Source organism: Ceratotherium simum, chromosome 40, assembly GCF_057802395.1.
Source record: "Ceratotherium simum simum isolate JZ-2026a chromosome 40, ASM5780239v1, whole genome shotgun sequence".
NCBI lineage: Eukaryota > Metazoa > Chordata > Mammalia > Perissodactyla > Rhinocerotidae > Ceratotherium > Ceratotherium simum.
Window position 1 is genome coordinate 2,875,576 of NC_141939.1, and position 22,692 is coordinate 2,898,267.

Here is a 22,692-nt window from a genome sequence, read left to right on the forward strand (position 1 = left end):
AAGACACATACAAAAAACTTCAAGGCCGGGTGAAGAGATTATTAAGAGTTGACAAGACCTTTGTGTTTTGTTTTGTTTTTTTTTGGTGAGGAAGACCAGGCCTGAGCTAACATTCTATGCCAATCCTCCTCTTTTTTTTTTTTTTTTTGCTGAGGAAGACTGGCCCTGGGCTATCATCCATGTCCATCTTTCTCTATTTTATATGGGACGCTGCCACAGCATACCTTTGTGTGTTTTAACGGGTGAATACTGACAGAGAAATTGACGAACAGCTGTGGATGGATTTGCTTGAGGGTTATCTCACTTCCTGCCACTCGTGGCTTGTCCCCACTAGGGGCTCCTCAGGAGGAAGGAGATGGACACCCTGGGTTTCAAGCCACCAAGGCCAGCAGCCCGAGGAGGCTCCCAGAGGTGCAGTGGGATGTTCTCATTTCAAATGCCTGGTTCCTCTCCATAAGTGGTCAGAAGGGACAGCTCATGGGCTCGGGTATTTTTTTTTTATTTTAAATGTGTCCAAGAACTTACTTCTCTCCATAGGGACTGGGAAGGAAGAAGAGCTGTGTACAGGTGAAAGGGTAAGGGTCCCACTGGAGAGAGGGGGGCTGTGCCCTGCCCTGGCTGTGGGTGAAGCCACAGAAGTGCTGGGGAGTCTGAGCTGGGGGCATGCCCCGGACTGTGGGCAGATTTTCAGCTTTAGGATTTGTAGGAAAAAACTCAGTAACGGTACCTAAATTAAAATAAGCAAACTCCTGGAGTGTGATACTGGTTTAAAAATAAAGTAAAAAAAGAATAAAGAAATTGTGATCCAGAAAACAAAAACCCAGCAGCAACAGGTCCTCACAGGACACGGGGAGGAGTCATCGCACTGCAGAGGCGCAGGGCTGCCCCCTCTGAGAGAGGGCATAGATCTGCTCTAGGAGGCCCTTCCTTCCCTTGGATTCAGTGCAGATCTGTCCCAGCACCACCACCACCACCTTCAGGGCTGGCAGGGCTGAGAGCAACCTCTGCTGTCAGACAGACAGACTGGAAGCTCCAGCACTGAGTGGAAGGGACCGCGGGTGCAGGGTTCCTGGCGCCGGCTCCGGAGGTCCCGGGAGAAGGGGTGGCGGCCAGAGCTGGTCTCAATGGCCCCCCTCCCCAGTGGAAAGATGACCCAACTTAAGAACAGTTAAAACGGTGCTGATCCCAGGGATGCCACGGTGGGGAGTTTTGGGGGCCTAGTTATTGATGGTTATTCTTAAGGGGTGGTGATCACCTGGGTAGAGGGCAAAGCCTGCGAAGCGCTTTGTCAAAGTGGCTTTTCCACAGCTCGGCAAGCCAGCTGCGCACCCTCCAGGCGGTTCACGGCGGCGCCAGAGGCGCTGTGTCATGTACTTTGGCGCGCGGGGCTGGCTCGGGCGGGGCGGGCGGTGTCCCGGGCTCCTCCCTCCTGGGTCCCGGGCGGCTCCGCTCTTAACCTGCGGGCGGGAGCGCCGGGGCCACCGGGCTCCGCTGAGCAAGAGGGCGGTCAGCCGGGATCCGAGCCCCGCGCGTCCTGTCCCGAGGCGGAAGCCAGCATGTGGAGATGGCGGTTGCCCCGCGGCGTCGAGGTCTTCACCGCCTGCCCCGACTTGCTCTTCATCTTTGAGCTTGTGAGTGGCTGGCGCGCCCGAGCCGGGGAGGGGGCGGGATGGGCTGTGCCGCGCGCTGTAGCGGGGGCTCCGCACAGCCCACTGGACCAGATCCACAAGTTGCGGGGTCCCGGGAGCATCGGGATAGCGGGGCCAGGGTGAGGAAAATCTCCCCAGATTCCAGTCGTTCGGCCCCTTCTAGACCAAGGACAATGGGAGAAACAGTCTCCAGGAGTTTGGTGGAAAAACCAGATTTGCAACATGGGTCAGAGGCTGGAAGCGGGTCAGGGTCCATTCGTCGCGCGCTGGTTGCAGAGCTGTGGTCCCGACTCCCTTCCCATGGGCTGCGCAGAGGACGCCCTTACTGGAGAGCGACGTCCTTGTGGAGGTGCCCAGCTTCTTCCAGGGTTAGGATTTCATTTATGAAAATCAACAAAAAAAACCCCTGAGTATCACCAACCGAGATTTGGAGAGTCGATTGGTGCAGGAGGAGCTGAATCCGGATTATTCTCTTCTGGCCTTGCAAGTTTCTGGCGAGAGAAAGTATTTGCAGCAACTTTGATCTGGAAATAATAAAACAGGCCACCTTTTGCTCCACCACAGTCATTCTGCCCTGTGCGTGGAGTGAGGGGAGGGAGGGGGCTGGCAAGAGAGCTCCTGTGCCTTGGCTGACTGTGAGCAGTCAATTCTATGGGTGCAAAGCCTTGTGGCCACAGAGACTCCTTTCTCTGCACCCTTGTTGCCAAGCCACGTTCGTTTTTGCTGGTCATCACCCAGAAAGCCAAACACCCAGACGATGAGACTGCAGCAGAGAGAGGGTTTAATTACAAGGCAGCCAAGTGAGGAAGTGAGAGAGTGAGTCTCAAATCTCCTTCCTGGAAAATAGGGACTCAGGGATATTTATGGAGTAGGGGGCAAGGTGGTCTGAAATGTGGAGATAGATGATTGGAGGTGAGGAGAGGTGAGGTAGTTGATCTGTGCAAGAATAGTCAGACTTCATCCTCTTCAAAGGACTCATGTTCACAAAATGGCAGTGTTAGCATCACCTGAAAGGTGGAGTTTTTACCCTCTTGATGTCAAAAGTTTGCTTATCAGACATCTGTGCAGACCCAGTTGATTGGTTGGTGGTCTCAGCCGGCCCAAAGTGGACAAGGGGTTCTAATTCCTGAAAAACAGCTCAAACACCCATTACCATGGTGACCCAATTTTCAGGGAGATGTTATTTATAGGAACCTAGTGGGAGTCAGATAGCATATTGCCTAAACAGCACAGTTAACAATGGGTGGGGGAACAACTAAAAGCTATAATCAGAAAGTACAAAAAGGAAAAAAAACTTTAGTTACTAGCTACTTAATCATCAATGGCTAACTGTTTGCCAGTTTCACTCTCGCAGCAGAAAGTTGGTTGGGAAAGAGTAGGTCCAAACATGACTGTTTACAAAGGTACCCCAGCTTCTTATTCCCTGATTGGAGGCAGGAGGGTGAGCAGCTAAGGGAGCAGGTTTTGTCATCCATGGAGAGTTTAGGGGAGAGGGCTAAGCGGACCAAGGGTACCTGGTGGCACCACATCGCTGCATATGTGGGAGTTGAGTTGAGCTCACATGTATTTGAGTTGCGTGTATTTGAGTTGAGCTGCATGTATTCAGATCCAGGGGCTAGAGCCAGCCCTGCTGGCTCAGTGTTCCAGTTCTGCGGGGTCACCTTCATCGGCCCAGGGTTCTTTCCTGGTCACAGAACCACACCACTCCTCCTCTGTCAGTAGCCATGCTGTGGTGGTACCTCACCTAGAAGAACTAGAAGGACTTACAACTAGAATACAACCGTGTCCTGGGGCTTTGGGGAGGAGGGAAAAAAGAAAGAGAGAGGAAGATTGGCAACAGATGTTAGCTCAGGGCAAATCTTTCCCAGCGAAAAAAAAAAAAGAAGAAATAAAAAAGCAAAAGCTAGTGTAAAAAAAAAAAGTCCTGGGGCTAGCCAGAATCAAAGAAGTGACATCTAGAAGAAACCCTGGACACCACTACACCCACCCCCACCATTTCTAGATGGGGACAGCCAGGCCCAGAGTGGGGAGGGTCTTGCACCCACTGGAACATTCTTTCCCCAAATGGCTCCTCTGGGTGCGTCTATTCAGCACTTGGCCTGTGCTTGTCCAAGGCTGATTTCTGAAGATGAGCACACAGTGCCCATGACTCGGGAGTAAGCAGTGGGTGTTCCTTCAGAGGCCACTGTATTTACAGAGGCAGAGTTTCATGACCAAAAGAGATGATGGCTGATGATGAGGTGTGATGGGGCAGAGAGATTTTGAAGCAACACAAGGTCTTCCTAGTGTCTCTTCAGTTGCCCTAATGAGTGGCTTGCTCTGCCTGTGTAGCTGTTCAGGGAGCATTGTGACAAGAATCACGAGAGAGGGTGGTAGCAGGTTTTCATGCAAAAGACTCAGGTGCACCTCTTTCTCCTGCCTTCACAAGAGCTGGCTCAGGTGGCAGCAGGTGGTGGCAGATGTGGGGGTACTGGCTTCACAGAGAGGACAGCCTCCGAGTGCCCGCTGACTCCTCTTGGCATCCCAGCCTAGGGGAAGGAGTGCCCCTGGGGGTAGGAACAGCCCAGCCAGGCAGGGCGATCTGTGGGGGAGGGGATGGGAGGATCCCCCCACCCTACCAAGTGAAAGGAGAGAGCAGGGGTACAGGAAATCTCAGAGCCGTGGAGTAGTGGAAACTTACTCCTCCAGGGCGGTTTGGTGACCTGTGATAGTAGGGGCCACTAGAGGAAATAATTCTCCCTTGTCCAGACCACTTCCCTCTCAGCTGTCTTGGAAGTTGTTTTTTCTCCTCCACCTCAGCCCCTCTCCCCCAAAGCCAACCCCCCTCGCACTTCCTGAGAGGCTCTGGAACCTCCTCCAACCTCTTTCTTCCTCTCTAGATTGGGGATGGGTCCCAGGGTGCCTGGGAGAACAGGAAAGAAAGCAGACACCAGTCCTTAAGTTTTCCTCGGCACAGATTGTACACAGGAAGCTGGATGTGCTTTGGTGTGTGAAAGAGCAGAGACTTGAAGGGCCCGAGGAGGCGCTGGCCACCCTGGGAGAGTTTTTTTAAACTATAGACTATTACAACACAACAACAAAAGGATAAACAAGCCACTTAGAAAATGGGTGAAGGACTTGAATAGACATTTCTCCAAAGAAGATATATGAATGGCCAATAAGCACATGAAAAGATGTTCAACATCATTAGTCAGGAGGAAAATGAAATCAAAACCGCGATGAGGTACCATTTCACATGAAACTAGGATGACTCATCAAAAAACTGGAAAATAGCAAGTGCAGACCAGGGTGTGGAGAAATTGGGGCCCTCATACATTGGTGGTGGGAATGTAAAGTGGTTCTTCTGCTGCTGAGAACAGTTTGATGGTTCCTCAAAGAAATTATCATATGACCCAGCAGTTCCATGCCTGGGTTTATAACCTACAGGATTGAAGGCAGGGACCAGAATAGGTACGTGTACACGTGTGTTCATAGCAGCACTGTTCACGATAACCAACAGGTGGAACAGCCGAAATGTCCCATCAACGGAGGAATGGACAAACTGTGATATAGTCACACAGTGGAGTATTACTCAGCCGTAGAAAGGGATGAAGTATGGAGACAGACCACAAAGTTGAAAACACTGTGCTGAGTAAAAGAAGCCACACACAAAGGGACATATGGTATGGTTCCATTTACATAAAATTTCCAGAATAGGTAAATCCGTAGAGACAGACCACAAACTGGTGGTCAGCCAGGGGCTGAGAGGAGGGGGAAACAGGGAGCAGCTGCTTAATGGGTACGGAGTTTGCCTTTGGGGCGATGAAACTGATTTGGAATTAGAGGTGGTGGTTGCACAACATCGTGAGTGGATTAAAATGCTCAATTTAAAATGGTTAGTTTTATGTTATGGGAACTTCTCTTCAATTTTTAAAAAAACAAAAATTAAGAAATGTTTCAAATATTACAGAAAAGTAAATATACTTTAGTAGGCACCCACGTAATTATTACTTAACTTTGTGGAATCTTAATATTTTGCCTCATTTACTTTTAATGTTAAGGAAATAAAGCTTTCCAGATGCCATCTAAGTCCCCGGATATTTTGCTGTCTTACTCTCCTCATGCTCAGGTGGGGCCAGGGACAAAGCCTGACTGTTGGCACCTGCAGGCCCACAGAGAGAGGAGAGCACACTGGGCTGCTGGCCGAGGCCGCTTCTGCAGCCTCAGGAAGGGCTTGGCTTTGCTCTGGGCTCAGGCACCTTCTCTGAGGGAAGGGCTGGGGTGGGGGACTCGGCCCCTGGGGCCAGCCTTGAGGTGGGATGGGCCAGCCAGTCTAGACAGGATGGGGGCTGGGGGCTGACTCCTGATGGATTCAGAGCTGAGCCCTGGCTTCAGCCCGGGCTGTGACACAGCCCGTCTGGGGCTCCCTCTTGGCCTCTCAAGTAACAGGCCCTGGAAATAGTGTTTTGGACCAAAGGCTGCCAAGGGCAGGGCTGATGGGATAGCCCAGCAGGGGTTTTCCTCGGTGCTGATGGCTGGGGACAGTGGGTGAAGGGCTCCCTCGTCCCTGAAGCACTAATGCCATGGGGAGGTGCAGGCCGACTCCCCACAGGTTTCAGACTGTTCCCGGGAGCATGGAGCAGCTCCCTGGATTCTCTGCATCATGGGGCCCTGACTTGCCTTCTAGATTCTGGTGGAAGGTTTGGTTCCTGGTTGGCTCCTGCTGGGTGCCAGCAGCATAATGACTTCCTAGGGTGACCTACTGGCCTTGGTTCTCCACTCCAGGCTCTCACCAGTCCCAGCTCAGTAATAGCTACTGTTCTGCCCACACTGGGACAAACAACCCTGTGTTGAATCTCTTCAATGCACCAAGGCCCTAGGGCCTGAGAAACTGTGTATGAACTAAAAGAAAAGCCTTGTCAGCAGTCATCACACACTGATATGCACAGGCAGGGGGAGGAGGAAGGCCCAGGGCCACACAGCCAGTCTCAGCTGACCTGAAACTCCACACCAGAGACCCCACTCCTGTTAGAAGGCAGCTGGGCTGTGAGGGGAGGGGGCAGGAAGAGGAGGAGGAGGGGGAGGACCCCTGAAACTCCTGGGTCCAACTTTGAAGGAGGCCCTTAGAGGGCCCAGGGTACAGGCTTTAGGGGGGTCACTCCAGGAAAAGAGCAAAGGAGGAAGGACAGAAGGTGAAGCCCACATCCCTACCCTGTTAGTAGGGGTTGGGGTGGGGGTGACAAGGGTTGTGTTGATGATCCCGGGGTTGAGGACCACAGCCCTGTGTCTGCTGAAGAGGGAGCCCTGTCCTTTAGGGTTCTGATCTTTTCTTGTGTTTTGGTCTTAAACACAAACCCTGGTGTTCTTTCCTCTGAAGGAACGGGGCCTGTTGAGCCAGTGGAGGGCTGGGGAGGGGAGCCTGCCTCCCATCGCCTCCTCATCTGTGATCTCTTCTCCTCTAGACCCAGGGCGGCTGGGAGCAGGATGACGGCTAAGGGGCTAGTCTCCTCTCCCCCCATGTTACTATTCTCATGGCCATTTCCAAAGCCGACCCTACACCAGGGAGATTTCATGGTGAACGGCCTGTGGGTCTCCTTCGTACCTGCCACCTGCGGGGACGTGCTGACCTGGCTCCATGAGCAGCCTGTCAGAGCCGGCCCTCAGCAGCTGTGGAATGTGAGCAGGCCACTGCGCCTCAGTTTCTGCATCAATGAAATGGGGTTGTAATAGCACCCACCTCAAGGCTTGCTGTGACGAATAAGTGAGTGTAATGTGTACAGAGCTCTTCAAACAACGTGGTGCACACAGCTCCTGCTCAAAGCTATTAGGTGCAATTATCATTAATTTACTAATAAGTCAAACACCTGCCCCGAGATCCACTGGCCAATCTGCGCTAAAATGGGGCAACTGCAGGGGAGGCTGTGAGGTGATCCCGGACCACCTCTGACCTTAGATGCCCTTCCCGGGCAGGGTGCACTAGACAGGGGAGAGTGAGATTTGGGGTGGGCGGGGCTGTCGAGGGCACACTTGTCATGTCTCTGCAATCCCCTAGTACTGCCCAGACAGCACCCTCTGTAGGGTTTTCCCAGTGGCTCCTCTGCTCAGAGATACCCCTGGTCAGCACGATGGGGTGGCCAAAGGGAAGAGAGGGCTGTCTAGTCCTTGCCTGCCTTCTGCCTTGGGGGTGGGGACTTCCTGAGCCTCTCCTGCACCGCCCTGCCCACTTGGCGCCGGGATGTGTGGGGAAAGCTCCGTGAATCCTGAGTGCAGAGCAAAATGCTGCATCTGCCCGAAGGCGAAGGAGCCAGTCACCAGAGGGCCCGGGATTAAACCTTTCAGAACTGACCTGTCATCAGTGTCACTGCATCACCTTCTGGGCGGGCACCGGGGCAGGGAGAAGGCAGCCTCTGCACAAAATTGTGCCCCACCTCCCCCAGCCCCCACCCTGCCCTGCAGCTGCTTGGTGATAAGACAGGGACGGTTGGACTGAGGGGCCTGGCAGGAGGGAAGCACCCAGCTTTTATGTCTTAGGAGTCTTTCCAGAACCAGCCCCACAGTCCTCGCTGCTCTCCATTTGTGGCGCTCCTTTGGTGCAGGTGGCATGGGGGGCTAAGTCCTCTGTCCTTCAGGCCTAGCTTACCCAACACCTCCACCTGGAAGCCCACCCTGAGGACACCCCTTTCCTGTCCTGCAGACTCCTGCTTGTGGCCTGTCTTCCGCCTGGACCCAGAGTCCCTCCCCGTGTCCCCCCATGCACCGTGCCCTCTGACACATCTGTTCTCAGCGGGCAGGGGTAGGACAGGGGCTAGGGTCTCATCTCCCAGCTGGCTGATGTTTGTGAATCACAACAGGGTCCTTGACCCCAAAGGCAGACAGAGGGTGAAATTGACAGTCACCACCAATTCCCCAGGGAGAGCCTTGGGACCCTCAGAGAAGCGCTGGGCCATTGATGGGGGTTTCTTCTCACTGTTGGCAGGTGGACGCCTGTTTTGTTGGCTGACCACACTACTGACCTATTTGGTGATTCCCATCGATACCTTTTGCTTTCCTTGCACTGGAGCTTCTCCCGTCTGGTCTACATTTCCACAGATTTTGTCTCTTTAGGTGGCTTACCCGTACTTTTCCCAGAATCTCTTTGTTTCTGTTTATCCTGCTGGGTAAAGCCAGGGGGTACGGGCGTGGTAGGAAAAATTTCCATCCAGACCAGGAGAAGCCGGTGTGAGAGCTCCCAGCTTTGTGGATCTGGAGGAGCTTTCCTTCACTCAGGAGCTGGTGACCGTCCTCTACCTCGTGTGGGAGGGCGATACTGGTCATTGATTGTTTATCATGCTCACGGCCAGTGCTGGGGAGCAGAGGCGTAGGGGGTACTGTGGAGAGAAGATCGCCCTGGGACTTCAGGGAAGTCGGGGTGCAGGCCTGAACAGGGCCTTTCCCAGTCCACACTCGCCCTGGTAATATCAACTACAGACCCGAACTCCCCTCCTCTCTCTTTGAATCCCAAGTCTCTATCCCCCTATTTACAAACAGCCTCCAGGCCCCCTGACTCCTGGTCTTGCCTTCAGTATAGGTGAAAGGACACTATCTAAGCTGGCCTTGGGAGGGATGATGGCAGGATAGGTCCCCTGGAAGGAAGGAGCCTGCTGATGAAGGGCCTGGAGGGCAGAGCAATTGGCAAATGTAAACTGAGTCAGGTGGACTTAACACCACTCTCAGTGTTCCCCTTGGGAGTCGCCTCAGAGCTCAGACTCCCAATAATTGGGAGAGGGGAAGGAGTCCCCACACAGGAATCTTCTGACTCCCCCCAGACACCTCCCCATGGGGTCAGAGTGGGGGATCCTGTGCAGATTTCTGGGCTCCCTGTCCTGGGCAGAGATGTGAGCTGGTGTTCACCCTCACTGGGCCCTGACACTTTCACCAGGACCTGACTCTGCCCTTGGTGGACCCAGAGCTGCTCCAGCAGGGCCTGGTGGCAGGACGGGAAGAGAGAGACAGGAAGGGAGAGAGGGGCTCCATTTATTAGTGTGTGTCTTTGACTAAAGTCTGTGTCCCTGGATGTTCCTGCCTCAGTGCTGGCCGTGCTCATGGTAACTGTCAGCATCTGTTTGATGCATGAATGAATGAATGAGTGGGTGGGTGAGTGAGCAGGTTAAGGAAGCTGCTCCTCTGACTTGCTGGGAGCTGAGTCCTCCCTACAAGGGGGTGGGAGGACTAGAGGAGCTGGCAGAAGCCCCTCCGTGCTTCCTCCTGCTACCCCTACCTCTCAGTCCCCCGCCTCCCTCTCAGCCCCGTTCTCTGGGGTCTCTGGGAGGCTCCAGTGTGTCGGGGTCTTGGTCTTTCTCCTCTGACCTCCCTCTCTGTGCTTCCTCCTGCCCCCTGGTGCTTATGTCTCCTTGACTTCACCTTGATGGTGTTTCCCTTCTCTGCAGTAGCTCATCCTTAACCCGCCTCTGCACACACACACACACACACACACACACACACACACACACCCTTAGAGCTGACTGTTGAGCCCCTTCCTGAGCACACAGTCGCTACGCTGGTCAGTCCCCACAGCACATGCCCTCCTGGCATGGCAGTGACCCCTGACTGCTGGAAGAGGTCAGCGGGTGTAAACACTTCCAGCAGCAGAACCAGGGCTGCAGTCCTGGTGGCCTTGGGAGAGCAGCAGAGGGCTCCGAGCTCACAGCAGCTGGGACGAGTCTCATCCGGTGTGGCCATCTTTTCTTTTCCTCCCTGGAGAGATGATTTTGCCCACCTGACCAAAGTGGCAGGACGGCTGAGTGTTGGGTGCACAGCCTGTGTCTGTGGCCGGAGTCCTCTATTTCTTGAGAGTTCAAGGCACAAACTCCTGTCACATGTGCCTTCAGGGTGCACACCATGCCCTCAGAGCTGTTGGGAATCTGACTCTGGGTCTGAGGGGCCGCATTACCAGATGTGTGTGTGGGAAGTCCTCTGAGGGTCACGTCTTGACTTGTTACTGGAAGAAGGTCTGCTTGTGGGGTCTCTGACACAGTACAATGGAGTCCCAGAGAAATAGCCAGAGAATCTGGGCAATTCCTCTGTACTGACCTTAGTTATCCAAATCCTGCAGCGAAAACGCTGGACAATTGTGAATGTGGAGCTCCTTCAGCCCTGCACAAGCAATGGGCACGCAGTACAAATCTCAAGAACATGCTAGAGGACTCCTTTCCCCCTTTTGTGACCGAGGCTCAATGTTTGAAAGAAGACTTTCTCATTTCTTTGCATTGTTTGTGTTTCCTTCTGTGGAGGCAAATGCATTTTCTTCAACTTTCAGTTTCTGAGATATCATAGGTTTTTCTCTTCTTGATGTTTTTGAAGTTAATTTTAAATCCTGGGTCCCCCCAAGGTTTGGAGGGGAGAATTGCGCATGTGGAGATCCTAGACCTCCTAAGATTTTCACGCGGTTACAGGTGAGACTTTGCCTCCTCACATGACAGTTGTGACAGCGAGCACTTAGAGTGCTCCCCATGTGCCAGGCACTCAGGCCCAACCCCATGAGGTGGGCACTGTGTTATCAGTATGTTTCAGGTAGGGAACAGAGAGGTTAAGTAACTTGTCCAGGGACAACAGGCCACTGAGCTAGTAAGTAAGTGCTGACTCAAACTCGGTAACTCTGGCTCTAAAGTCTACACCCTTAACTGCCCTCACCAGCCTCCTGTGGATTAATACAAAAAGAAAAAGAGAGAACCTTCTCTGAGTTTACATGAGACCTTCTGCCAAGACTATCTCCTGAGGAAATTTTTTTCACAAAAATCATATGATCAGGGAGAACAGGGATGTAAACTCTTTTAATTCTTTGGAAATTTTTCATCTTGTTTGGCTATTATCCTTGGTTCTTAGAGAACCTCAACTCTGCTCAGTGTCCAAAACTGGGCTGAAGTAAAGACGAGTGGTTTCATGTCCTGAAACACCAGGATGAGTGGGGCCTCAGGTCCCCAGCTCCACCCCATTTACAGACACTGAGGCTGTGTCCTGGCATCTAGAGGACACCCAAGGTTGAGCGAGTCTCATATTCAAGGTAAGACAGGGATTGATGCTTGAGGAGAGGAGAGGAGAGGAGAGGAGAGGAGAGGAGAGGAGAGGAGAGGGAACTTTGCATCCAGATCCAGGCAGGACCTGGAGAGGCGTGTGGGCACTGCCGCTGGAGAGCCCGGCAGGGCCTGGGGACAGCAGGCGTTTCTTCTTCTGTCTGACGGGAGTTACCAGAACTTCATCCACAGGCTCGAGTTGTGGAAACACATTCCCAGGCCTTTGGCAAAGAGCCCAGGATGTCTGTCCCTTGTCCTTAACTCTGCTTCTCTCCAGCCTAGTCAGACCCTGGGCCTGAGACCTGGGCACTGGTGTTTTTCCAGGTGTCTCGGGTCATCCTAGTGTAGATTGAGGGCTGAGAGCCACAGAGCTTTAGCCCAGGCCCCACCCCCATTTCCCAGCTTGGAGACCTGGGGCCCAGAGAGAGGGATCAACCCTGGTGACTCTCAGGCCACCTGACCTAGAGATCTTTGTCTGAGACCACCGTAGCCAGCTGCACCCTCTGTGATATGGAGGACAGTGACCTGGGACAGGCAGGGGGTGGTGGGAAGTCCGGCCTGTACTGTGGACAGAGATGAAGGGAAACTGAGGCCGTGTCTCCACCTGTGTGCCTGACGTTGTCAAGATTGTCGCCTATGAGCATCTGTCACCTGGAAGCTGGAGCCGCTTAGAGTTTTCTGTAAGAAGGGAAATGCTTGACCCCTCACCTACCCCTTTGCTCTTGACAGTATCTGTCCAGTGGGGTCCTGAGGCCAGGGTGGGTGGACTGCTCCCTGCCCAGGAGGCCTTCTCTCCCGGGGGTGGGCGCAGCGCCCGCGCTCTGCTGCTCTCTGCACACTGAGTGGGGGAGCGCGGCAGGCACGGGCTGTGTCCACGATTCACGCTGAGTCCCGGCTTTCCCCTGAGCGGGGCCTCGGAGGCCTTCACACCGGCCCCGCGGCCAGTGCTGTCTCCAGCTCTCCCTCCCTCGAGCCCCGTCTCCTGCCACTCCTTGTCCCCCACCTCGTGCGCGGCTCCCCGGCCTTCTGAGCCCTCACTGTGCTTCAGCTCCTCTGGACGCGGCGTGCACTCTCTCCTCCCCCGGAGAGCTCCTTCCTGACCCTTTGGCCAGGTCAACCAGCTACGGCCACCTCTCCCCTCCAGACCCGATGGGGCCGTGCCCCAGTCCAGGCTGCTTTGCGCACTCGTGTCTGGGCATCATCCAGCACTGTAAGTGGCTGCCTCTGCGTCTGTCTCCACCAGGCTGTCAGCTCCTGGGTGGGCAGTGTCTCACCCTAGTTGTTGGGTGGTGCTGGGCATGGTGCCAGAAGCTTCACACTCACATGCGTAGTTTCAGCCAGTTTTCACCAGCCCGCGATGTGGGGAGACAGCTGCAAATTGCCATTTACAGATGAGGGAGCTGAGGCCCAAGAGGCTGAGTCACATGCTCCAGCCTCCTCCAGCACATTCAGAGGAGAGCCCCTCTCAAGGGCTCACGTGCGCCCCCAGCCCGTGCAGACGCTGTGTGGTGCAGGTGCTGCGGGAGCTGGCGTGTGCCGGGAGGACTGGAGCCTGCACACCTGCACAGCCGTCACAGCTGTTACCCCTTCCGACATGCATCTGCACTGGAATTCTCACAGCAGCAGGGCCTGTGTCCAGGGCACTGTCACAGACGTCTAGTGGGGAACACACTCTCTCTATTCTCAGCCTCGTCTTTTTTCCTTCTCCCCCCGTCCTCTCTCAGGGTTGTTCTGCACCCACCTCATCCCCCTCCCAGATGGTCCCCTGTGCAGGTCGACCTGCATTTCTCCTCTGGGCACCTGTGGGGCAGGGCTGTGAGGGGTAGAGAGCAGGCCCACTGCCCATCTCCTGGGAGCAAACCCCTGGGTTTAATCATTTCATCTGTGCTGAGGACATTCCCTTCACAGGATGTGTCACATAAAATATGTTTCTGTGATAGAACGGGGCTGGTGGCATGTTTCCTGTGAGAATGTCCCTGGGACCAGGGGTTCCTCAGCTCTTTCCTGTTGGAGGCTCCAGAGAGATGAGACACATTCATTCAGTGTCCCCCAAATGGTGGGTCAGAATGGCCAGTCGGGTGTGCTGTGAGGGTAGAGATATTTTGTAAAAATCTCCTTGAGAGAGAATTTCTCACCTTGAAAGACATTACGCTAAATGAAAGAAGCCCGTCACCCAAGTCCACATTTTATTATGTGATTCAACTCGTGTGAAAGTTGAGAACAGGGGGCTCTATAGAGACAGGAAGTAGATCCGTGGTCCCTTAGGGATGGGACGGGGGAGGGGAGCTATAGCTAAAGGGCTCAGGGTTCCTTTGTGACGAAAATGAGGTTATGAAAATGTCCTAAAATTGGCTCTGGAGATTATAGTTGCACATATCTGTGAATATTCTAAAACCAGTGAATTGTCACTTTAAATGGGTGAGCTGTGTAGTATGTGAATTATCTCTCGTTAAAGCTGTCTAAAAGAGAGAGAGAATTTCTCTCCACCGTCTTACCATGAAACTTAGTGGTATATATAAACCATACAAAGAAGAAAAGTCAGCATGATTTTATAAGACCCTTTGCAAGGTGGTCCATCCAGAGGGGGGACAGGGTCCTGAGGTACCAGGGGGCAGGGCTGGGATGGGGCACAGGGGCTTTGCTCCTGTGGACAGAGATTCTGCCATAGACCCCGGGAAGCTGCATAAGAGTGTGTGTGTGTGTGTGTGTGTGTGTGTGTGTGTGTGTGTTTGTGTGTGTGTGAGAGAGAGAGAGAGAGCGGCGAGCATTCCTAGGGAACTGGAACACAGTCTTCATCACACTGTGAGAGCACACGCCCACAGCAGGTGGAGAGTCGGGATTGACCTGGAAGCTTCCCTCTGCACTGGGTGCCGGAAGCTCAGCCCAGAGCTGGGGCCACACTCGCTAGTGCACACTCAGGACTCCGTAGCGACACTCAGTGTGGTGACTGCGCTCTGACTTCCCTCACTTTTCCTGCCTGAGCCACACGGGAGGAATCGAGCTGAAGGAGGTGCAGTGAGCTGAGTCTCAGACCAGGCTCTGAGAGCCGCCTTCTCAGATTTTACCATTTCCAGGGACCACCTGTGCATTCATTTATCTCCTACCTATTTAGCAGTTAATTTTTTCTAAAGTAACTATATTATTACCTTAAAAATAAAACACTGCCCTTCTCCGGATCACCTTTGCCTGCCCGTTCTTGGAGCTCCTGTTCTAGGGGAGTCCAGATACCTGGCTCCACCCTGAGCCCTTCTCCCTGCCTTAGTCAGAAAAACTGAGGACAGTGACAAAGAGAACCGTTTTCCTGATGTGTCATTCAGTGTCCCTCAATGCCATGTCCATTGGCCTCATGCAAGCATCTCCAGCCCGCTGGGTCCCATTCGGGATTCCATAAGGGAGGGCTCCCCTCCACGTGCAAGGCCAGCTGTTCCTTTGGGATTTGGTCCATCAGTCACGTGTTTAGGCACAGCCCTCTCACAAGAGACCCTGAGGGCCAGGTAACCAACTCGGACATTGACACATGCTGGACAGGCCTTCCCTGTGTCCCACACCCCAGATCAGCTGTGAGCAGGGGGACCCTCACCCCCTCCCTCACCTGGTCAGGGGCAGTGCCATTTTGTAACTAACCACATACACTGTCTTGTACTGAATGCTGCAAAGGAGAATGCAGGGCTCCCTGAGAGCACGTGAACGGAGACCTAACTCAGATTGGTCCTCTTTGGATGGTCACCAGTTGACCAGGGAAAGGATGCTTAGGAGATGTGTGTCCCAGGCCCTTGCCACTGACCACAAGATGGGCATGCCTTATCCTCCTCTTCTCCATGCCACACTCTCATGCCTCCTAAATCCAAGACCATCTCAGCCATTGACACGCTCATGTCCCTTTGTCAGTGCCCGTTATGGAAAAGGCCAAGTAATCTCTTTGATCTTAAAGGCAACTATGGATGAGATCTTCACACACATCTTAGTCTATGGCAGCCTGAGGATTTGTATTTAACTGATTAGCTCCAATTACTGTAAGTTGTAAAGTGTGTCCCACTGGCTCTGTCAGGTGCCTTCCTTCAGGCAATCTCAGATTGGTCAGTAGAGGAAGTCGTCTGCTCAGAGATGCCCAGATCTGATTCGTGAGGCCCAACTCACTTTTGATAACTCCAGATTCTTCATTGCACTGACTTTTCTACCCAGATGTGATTCTCTCCTGATGCTTCTCAGCTAAGAGGCTCAGAGAACACCTGTGAGGACAGTGATATCTCTCACACAGCAGGTGAGCAGCAGGTACAGGGAGACGAGGTCAAGGTACCACTTGAGTTCACGCCACAGGGGATGTAGGACTGGGGGGCAGCCCATCCTCAGCCCCCAGATGCTCAGGAGCATGGTGCCCAGGGTCACAGTACCTTGGAACCTCTGGCTGCAAGGTCATCTCCAGCCATGTCCCAGCCCACTCCCAGCACAGTCCTTACCCGGGTGGGGACAGTGGATGAGGCTGAGCTGATGTCACTGGGATGAAGAGGGACAAGGAGAAGGGGAGAGAAGTGCAGAGAATCCCAGCTTGGGGTGTGCTTGTTCACAGGGGGAGCGGGACTGTGGCACTGAGGGGTGTCATGACCCCACGTCTGTCCCTACTCTCCCCTTTGATTGGGGCTCACTGACCCTGTGAGCATCAACTGGGATGTCTTCTGGGTAATGATGGGGGAGTGCTTCTCTCATGCCCATCCTCGGTCACCCGAGGAGACTGGGCTGACCTGGGCCCTCTCTCGAGCCCCAGCTCCAGCACTCAGAGCACTTCTTTGATGTGGGGACTTAAGGCATCAAATTTTTAAAAACTGTGCTAGTAACATAGTGTGCCTACTGTATTTTGCCAATAAAGACCAAAAGAATCTTCCGATCACTACCATTTCATAAAAGGAAGGATATTTTTATAGCAAAAATACTAGGAAGGATATAATCTCAGAATCAGCCTCCTAATGATGATACTGGATGGCATCAGTCATTTCTTGGGAAGATGAGTTACTCAACTTCCACGGGCCTCAGTTTCCCCATCAGACAAATAGGTCAATACCTTGTTCATAGGGTGGTGTGAGGATTAACTGAGTTAATATTTGTAAAGTGCTTAGGACAGTGCCTGGCATATAAATGTGATCTATGTGCTTATTAAATAAAAAATTAAAATTATATTTAAAAACTGAATAAAAGCAGGCAAGCAGAGGATTGAGAAAGACTGAGATTGGAGATCCAGGCTAGAGCCTTGGGGGATGAAAGAGTCATTTTTTTTTTTTTTTGCATTTTCATATGAATTTTTTAAAAATTTTTTGTTTATTGCAGTAACATTGGTTTATAACATTGTATAAATTTCAGGTGTACATCATTATACTTCTATTTCTGCATAGATTACATCATGTTCACCACCCAAATACTAATTACAACCCATCACCACACACATGTGCCGAACTATCCCATTCGCCCTCCCCCCTGCCACCTTCCCCTTGGGTAACCACCAATCCAATCTCTGTCTCTATGTGTTTGTTTATTGTTGTTATTATCTACTACTTAATGAAGGAAATCATATGGTATTTGACCTTCTCCCTCTGACTTATTTCACTTTGCATAATACCCTCAATGTCCATCCATGTTGTCACAAATGGCTGGATTTCATCGTTTCTTATGGCTGAGTAGTATTCCATTGTGTATATATACCACATCTTCTTTATCCATTCATCCCTTGATGGGCACTTAGGTTGCTTCCAAGTCTTGGCTATTGTGAATAACGCTGCAATGAGCACAGGGGTGCATGTATCTTTACACATTGGTGTTTTCAAGTTCTTTGGATAAATACTCAGCAGTGGAAGAGCTGGATCATATGGTAGTTCTATCCTTGACTTTTTGAGGAATCTCCATACTGTTTTCCATAGTGGCTGCACCAGTTTGCACTCCCACCAGCAGCGTATGAGAGTTCCCTTTTCTCCACATCCTCTCCGACACATGTTGTTTCTTGTCTTGTTAATTGTAGCCATTCTGAGGGGCGTGAGGTGCTATCTTATTGTAGTTTTGATTTGCATTTCCCTGATAGTTAAAGATGTTGAACATCTTTTCATGTGCCTGTTGGCCATCTGTATATCTTCTTTGGAGAATTGTCTGTTCAGGTCTTTTGCCCATTTTTAAATTGGGTTGTTAGTTTTTTTGTTGTTGAGATGCATGAGTTCTTTATATATTTTGGAGATTAAGCCCTTATCAGATGTATGGTTTGCAAATATCTTCTCCCAATTGTTAGGTTGTCTTTTCGTTTTGTTGATGGTTTCCTTTGCTGTGCAGAAGCTTCTTAGTTTGATGTAGTCCCATTTGTTTATTTTTTCTATTGTTTCTCTTGCCCAGTCAGACATGGTGCTTGAAAATATGTTGCTAAGACCGATGTCGAAGAGAGTACTGCCTATGTTTTCTTCTAGAATTGTCATAGTTTCTGGTCTTACATTCAAGTCTTTAATCCATTTGGAGTTAATTTTTGTGTATGGTGTAAGGTAAGGGTCTACTTTCATTTTTTTGCATGTGGCTGTCCAGTTTTCCCAACACCATTTGTTGAAGAGACTTTCTTTTCCCCATTGTATGTTCTTTGCTCCTTTGTCACAGATTAGCTGTCCATAGATGTGTGGGTTTATTTCTGGGCTTTTGATTCTATTCCATTGATCTGTGTGTCTGTTTCTGTGCCAGTACCATGCTGTTTTGGTAGCTTTGTAGTATATTTTGAAATCAGGGAGTGTGATACCTCCAGCTTCTTTCTTTTTTCTCAGGATTCCTTTAGCTATTCGGGGTCTTTTGTTGTTCCATATAAATTTTAGGATTCTTTGTTCTATTTCTGTGAAAGATGTTGTTGGAACTTTGATAGGGATTGCACTGAATCTATAGATTGTTTTAGGAAGTATGGACATCTTAACTATGTTAATTCTTCCAATCCAAAGGCACGAAATATCTTTCCATTTCTTTGTGTCTTCTTCAATTTCTTTCAGCAATGTTTTATAGTTTTCCGTGTACAGATCTTTCACCTCTTTGGTTAAGTTTATTCCTAGGAATTTTATTCTTTTTGTTGCAATTGTAAATGGGATGATATTCTTAATTTCTCTTTCTGCTACTTTGTTGTTAGTGTATAGAAATGCAACTGATTTTTGTATGTTGATTTTGTATCCTGCAACTTTACCGTATTCGTTTATTACTTCTAAAAGATTTCTGGTGGATTCTTTAGGGTTTTCTATATAAAAAATCATGTCATCTGCAAATAGTGACAGTTTCACTTCTTCCTTTCCAATTTGGATCCCTTTTATTTCTTTTTCTTGCCTGATTGCTCTGGGTGGGACTTCCAGTACCATGTTAAATAGGAGTGGTGAGAGTGGGCATCCTTGTCTGGTTGCTGTTCGTAGAGGGATAGCTTTCAGTTTTTCACCATTGAGGATGATATTAGCTGTGGGTTTGTCATATATGGCCTTTATTATGTGGAGGTACTTTCCTTCTATACCCATTTTATTCAGAGTTTTTATCATAAATGGATGCTGTATCTTGTCAAATGATTTCTCAGCATCTATTGAGATAATCATGTGATTTTCATTCTTCATTTTATTAATGTGGTGTATTATGTTGATTGATTTGCGAATGTTGAACTATCCCTGCATACCTGGAATATATCCCACTTGATCATGGTGTATAATCTCTTTAACGTATTGTTGTATGCGATTTGCTAGTATTTTGTTGAGGATTTTTGCAGCGATGTTCATCTGTGATATTGGCCTGTAATTTTCTTTTTTTGTGTTGTCCTTGTCTGGTTTTGGTATCAGAGTGATGTTGGCTTCGTAGAATGAGTTAGGGAGCTTCCCTCCCTCCTCAATTTTTTGGAAGAGTTTGAGAAGGATAGGCATTAAGTCTTCTTTGAATGTTTGGTAGAATTCACCAGGGAAGCCGTCTGGTCCTGGACTTTTATTTTTGGGGAGGTTTGTGATTACTGTTTCGATCTCCTTACTGGTGATTGGTCTATTCAAATTCTCTACATCTTCTTGATCCAGTTTTGGAAGGTTGTATGATTCTAAGAATTTATCCGTTTCTTCCAGATTGTCGAATGGGTTGGCATATAGCTTTTCATAGTATTCTCTTATAATCTTTTGTATTTCTGAGGTGTCTGTTGTAATTTTCCCTCTTTCATTTCTGATTTTACTTATTTGTGCCTTCTCTCCTTTTTTCTTGGTGAGTCTAGCTAAAGATTTGTCAATTTTGTTGATCTTTTCAAAGAACCAGCTCTTTCTTTTATTAATTTTTTCTATTTTTTTTTAGTCTGTATTTCATTTATTTCTGCTCTGATTTTTATTATTTCCCGTCTTCTACTGATTTGGGGGTTTGTTTGTTCTTCTTTTTCCAGTTCCTTTAGGTGCACTGTTAGATCTTTTATTTGAGATTTTTCTTGTTTGTTGAGATAGGCTTGTATAAATCTCCCTCTTAGAACTGCTTTTGCTGTATCCCATAAATTCTGGCATGTCGTATTTTCATTTTCGTTTGTCTCCAGGTATTTTTTGATTTCTTCTTTGATTTCTTCATTGACCCAGTCATTGTTCAGTAGCATTTTGTTTAATCTCCATGTATTTGTGGCTTTTCTGATTTTCTTCCTATAGTTGATTTCCAGTTTCATACCCTTCTGGTCAGAAAAGATGCTTGGTATTATTTCAATCTTCTTAAATTTATGGAGTCTTGTTTTGTGGCCTAATATGTGATCAATCCTGGAGAATGTTCCATGTGCATTTGAAAAGAACGTGTATTCTTCGGTTTTTGGATGGAATGCTCTCTATATATCTACTACGTCCATCTGTTCTAGTGTGTCATTTAAGGCCAATGTTTCCTTATTGATCTTCTGTTTGGATGATCTATCTGTTGGTGTCAGTGGAGTGTTAAAGTCCCCTACTATTATTGTGTTACTGTCTATTTCTCTTTTTATGTCTGTTAATAATTGCTTTACATATTTAGGTGCACCTACATTGGGTGCGTAGATATTTACAAGTGTTATATCCTCTTGTTGGATTGTTCCCTTGATCATTATGTAATGCCCTTCCTTGTCTCTTTTTACAGTTTTTGTTTTAAAGTCTATTTTGTCGGATATGAGTACTGCTACCCCATCTTTCTTTTCGTTGCCATTTGCATGGAGTATCCTTTTCCATCCCTTCACTTTCAGTTTCTGAGTGTCTTTAGGTCTGAAGTGTGTTTCTTGTATGCAGCATATATATGGGTCTTGGTGTTTTATCCAATCAGCCACCCTGTGCCTTTTAATTGGAGCATTTAGTCCATTGACGTTTAAAGTAGCTATTGATAAGTATGTACTTACTGCCATTTTTTACCTTTTTTTCTCAGTGTTTTAGTATTCCTTCTCTGTTCCTTTATCCTTCTATACAGAATTGATGGTCTCTTTAGTTTGACCTCTGTCTGAAAGCTCTACTCTTTAACTCCCCTCCTCCCTCATTTTATGTTTTTGATATCATATCTAACCTCTTTTTTGTGCATTTGTATCCATTACCCTCTTATCATGGAAATAGATAATTTTTCCTATTTGTGGTCTTCTCTTTTCCCCTTAAATCAGTCCCTTTAACATTTCTAGTAGCACTGGTTTCTTGGTGACAAACTCCTTTAATTTTTGCTTGTCTGGGAAATTTTTGATCTCTCCTTCCATTTTGAATGATAATCTTGCTGGGTAGAGTATTCTTGGCTGTAAGTTTTTTCCTTTTAGCACTTTAAATATATCGTGCCACTCTCTTCTAGCCTGTAAGGTTTCTGCTGAGAAGTCAGCTGATAGCCTTACGGGGTTTCCTTTGTATGTAACTTGTCTTTCTCTGGCAGCTTTTAGGATTCGCTCTTTATCTTTAATTCTAGACATTTTGATTATGATGTGTCTTGGTGTGGGCCTCTTTGGGTTTATCTTGTTTGGGGCTCTCTGTGCTTCCTGTACCTGTGTATCTGCTTCCTTCCTTAGGTTAGGGAAGTTTTCATCTGTTATTTCTTGAAATAGATTCTCTGCCCCTTTGTCTCGCTCTTCTCCTTCCGGGACACCTATAACACGGATGTTAGTGCACTTGATGTTGTCCCATAGGTCCCTTAGACTATCCTCACTCTTTTTAATTCTTTTCTCTTTTATTTGTTCAGCTTGGGTAATTTCTTCTAGTCTTTCGTCTAGCTCTCAGATCCGTTCTTCTGTATCCTCTACTCTGCTTTTGAGTCCCTCTAGCAAATTTTTCATTTCCAGTATCGTATTCTTCATTTCTGATTGGTTCTTTTTTATATTTTCCATTTCTTTGTTGATGTTCTCACTGAGTTCATTTATTCTTCTCCCCACATCAGTGAGCATCCTTAACACTCTTTGTTTGAACTCTCTGTCAGGTAGGTTGCTCATCTCTGTTTCACTTAGTTCCTTTTCTGGAGTTTTGTCCTGTTCCCTTACTTGGAATGTATTCCTTTGCCTCCTCATTTTGCCTCTTTCCCTGTGCTTGTGTCTATGTATTAGGTAGGTCAGCTACGTCTCCTGATCTTGGATAGGTGACCTTATACAAGCAATGCCTTAGGAGTCCTGCAGTGTGCTTCCCTCAGTTCTCAATGTTCCAGGGGTAACCCCTATGTGGGCTAAGTGTGTCCTTCTGTTGTGGCCTGTTTGCTCTCCCTGTATGCACCCAGGTAGGCTGAGTTATGCTCCTGGTCAGCTGTTGTAATGCTCAGCTGTTTGCAGTTGTTGTGGGCCCTTCAGTCTCTTTATCAGGTGTGGGGAGCCCCAGCACAGTTGGCTGCAAGTTCTAATACCACATTTGTGTTGCAGTATTTCTTTTAAGTGAGTAGGCCCCCAACATGGCAGGTTGTTAGGCTCAGGGCCTTACAATTGCTATAAGGCTCCAGCCTTTAGGTCTCTTGTCAGCTCTCTGAGGATTGCAGCTGGGTGGGGAGGCCTCAGGCACAGGAGCACCCAATTGTTTCAGAGTTTGGAAGGTGGGGCAAACCCCCATGTGGGTCTTTGA

General features: G+C 49.3%; 1 protein-coding gene across 1 annotated transcript in view; it reads left to right on the forward strand.

The window, feature by feature from the left end:
- The first annotated feature begins 1,493 nt into the window (after positions 1–1,493).
- The window catches only part of LOC101406522 (myelin and lymphocyte protein-like), a 28,357-nt gene continuing 7,158 nt past the window's right edge, over positions 1,494–22,692 (forward strand). The window contains exon 1 of the mRNA XM_087426356.1: positions 1,494–1,631. Coding sequence (XP_087282482.1) covers positions 1,557–1,631 — 75 coding nt within the window. The 5' untranslated portion in view covers positions 1,494–1,556. The remainder of the gene's footprint in view (positions 1,632–22,692) is intronic.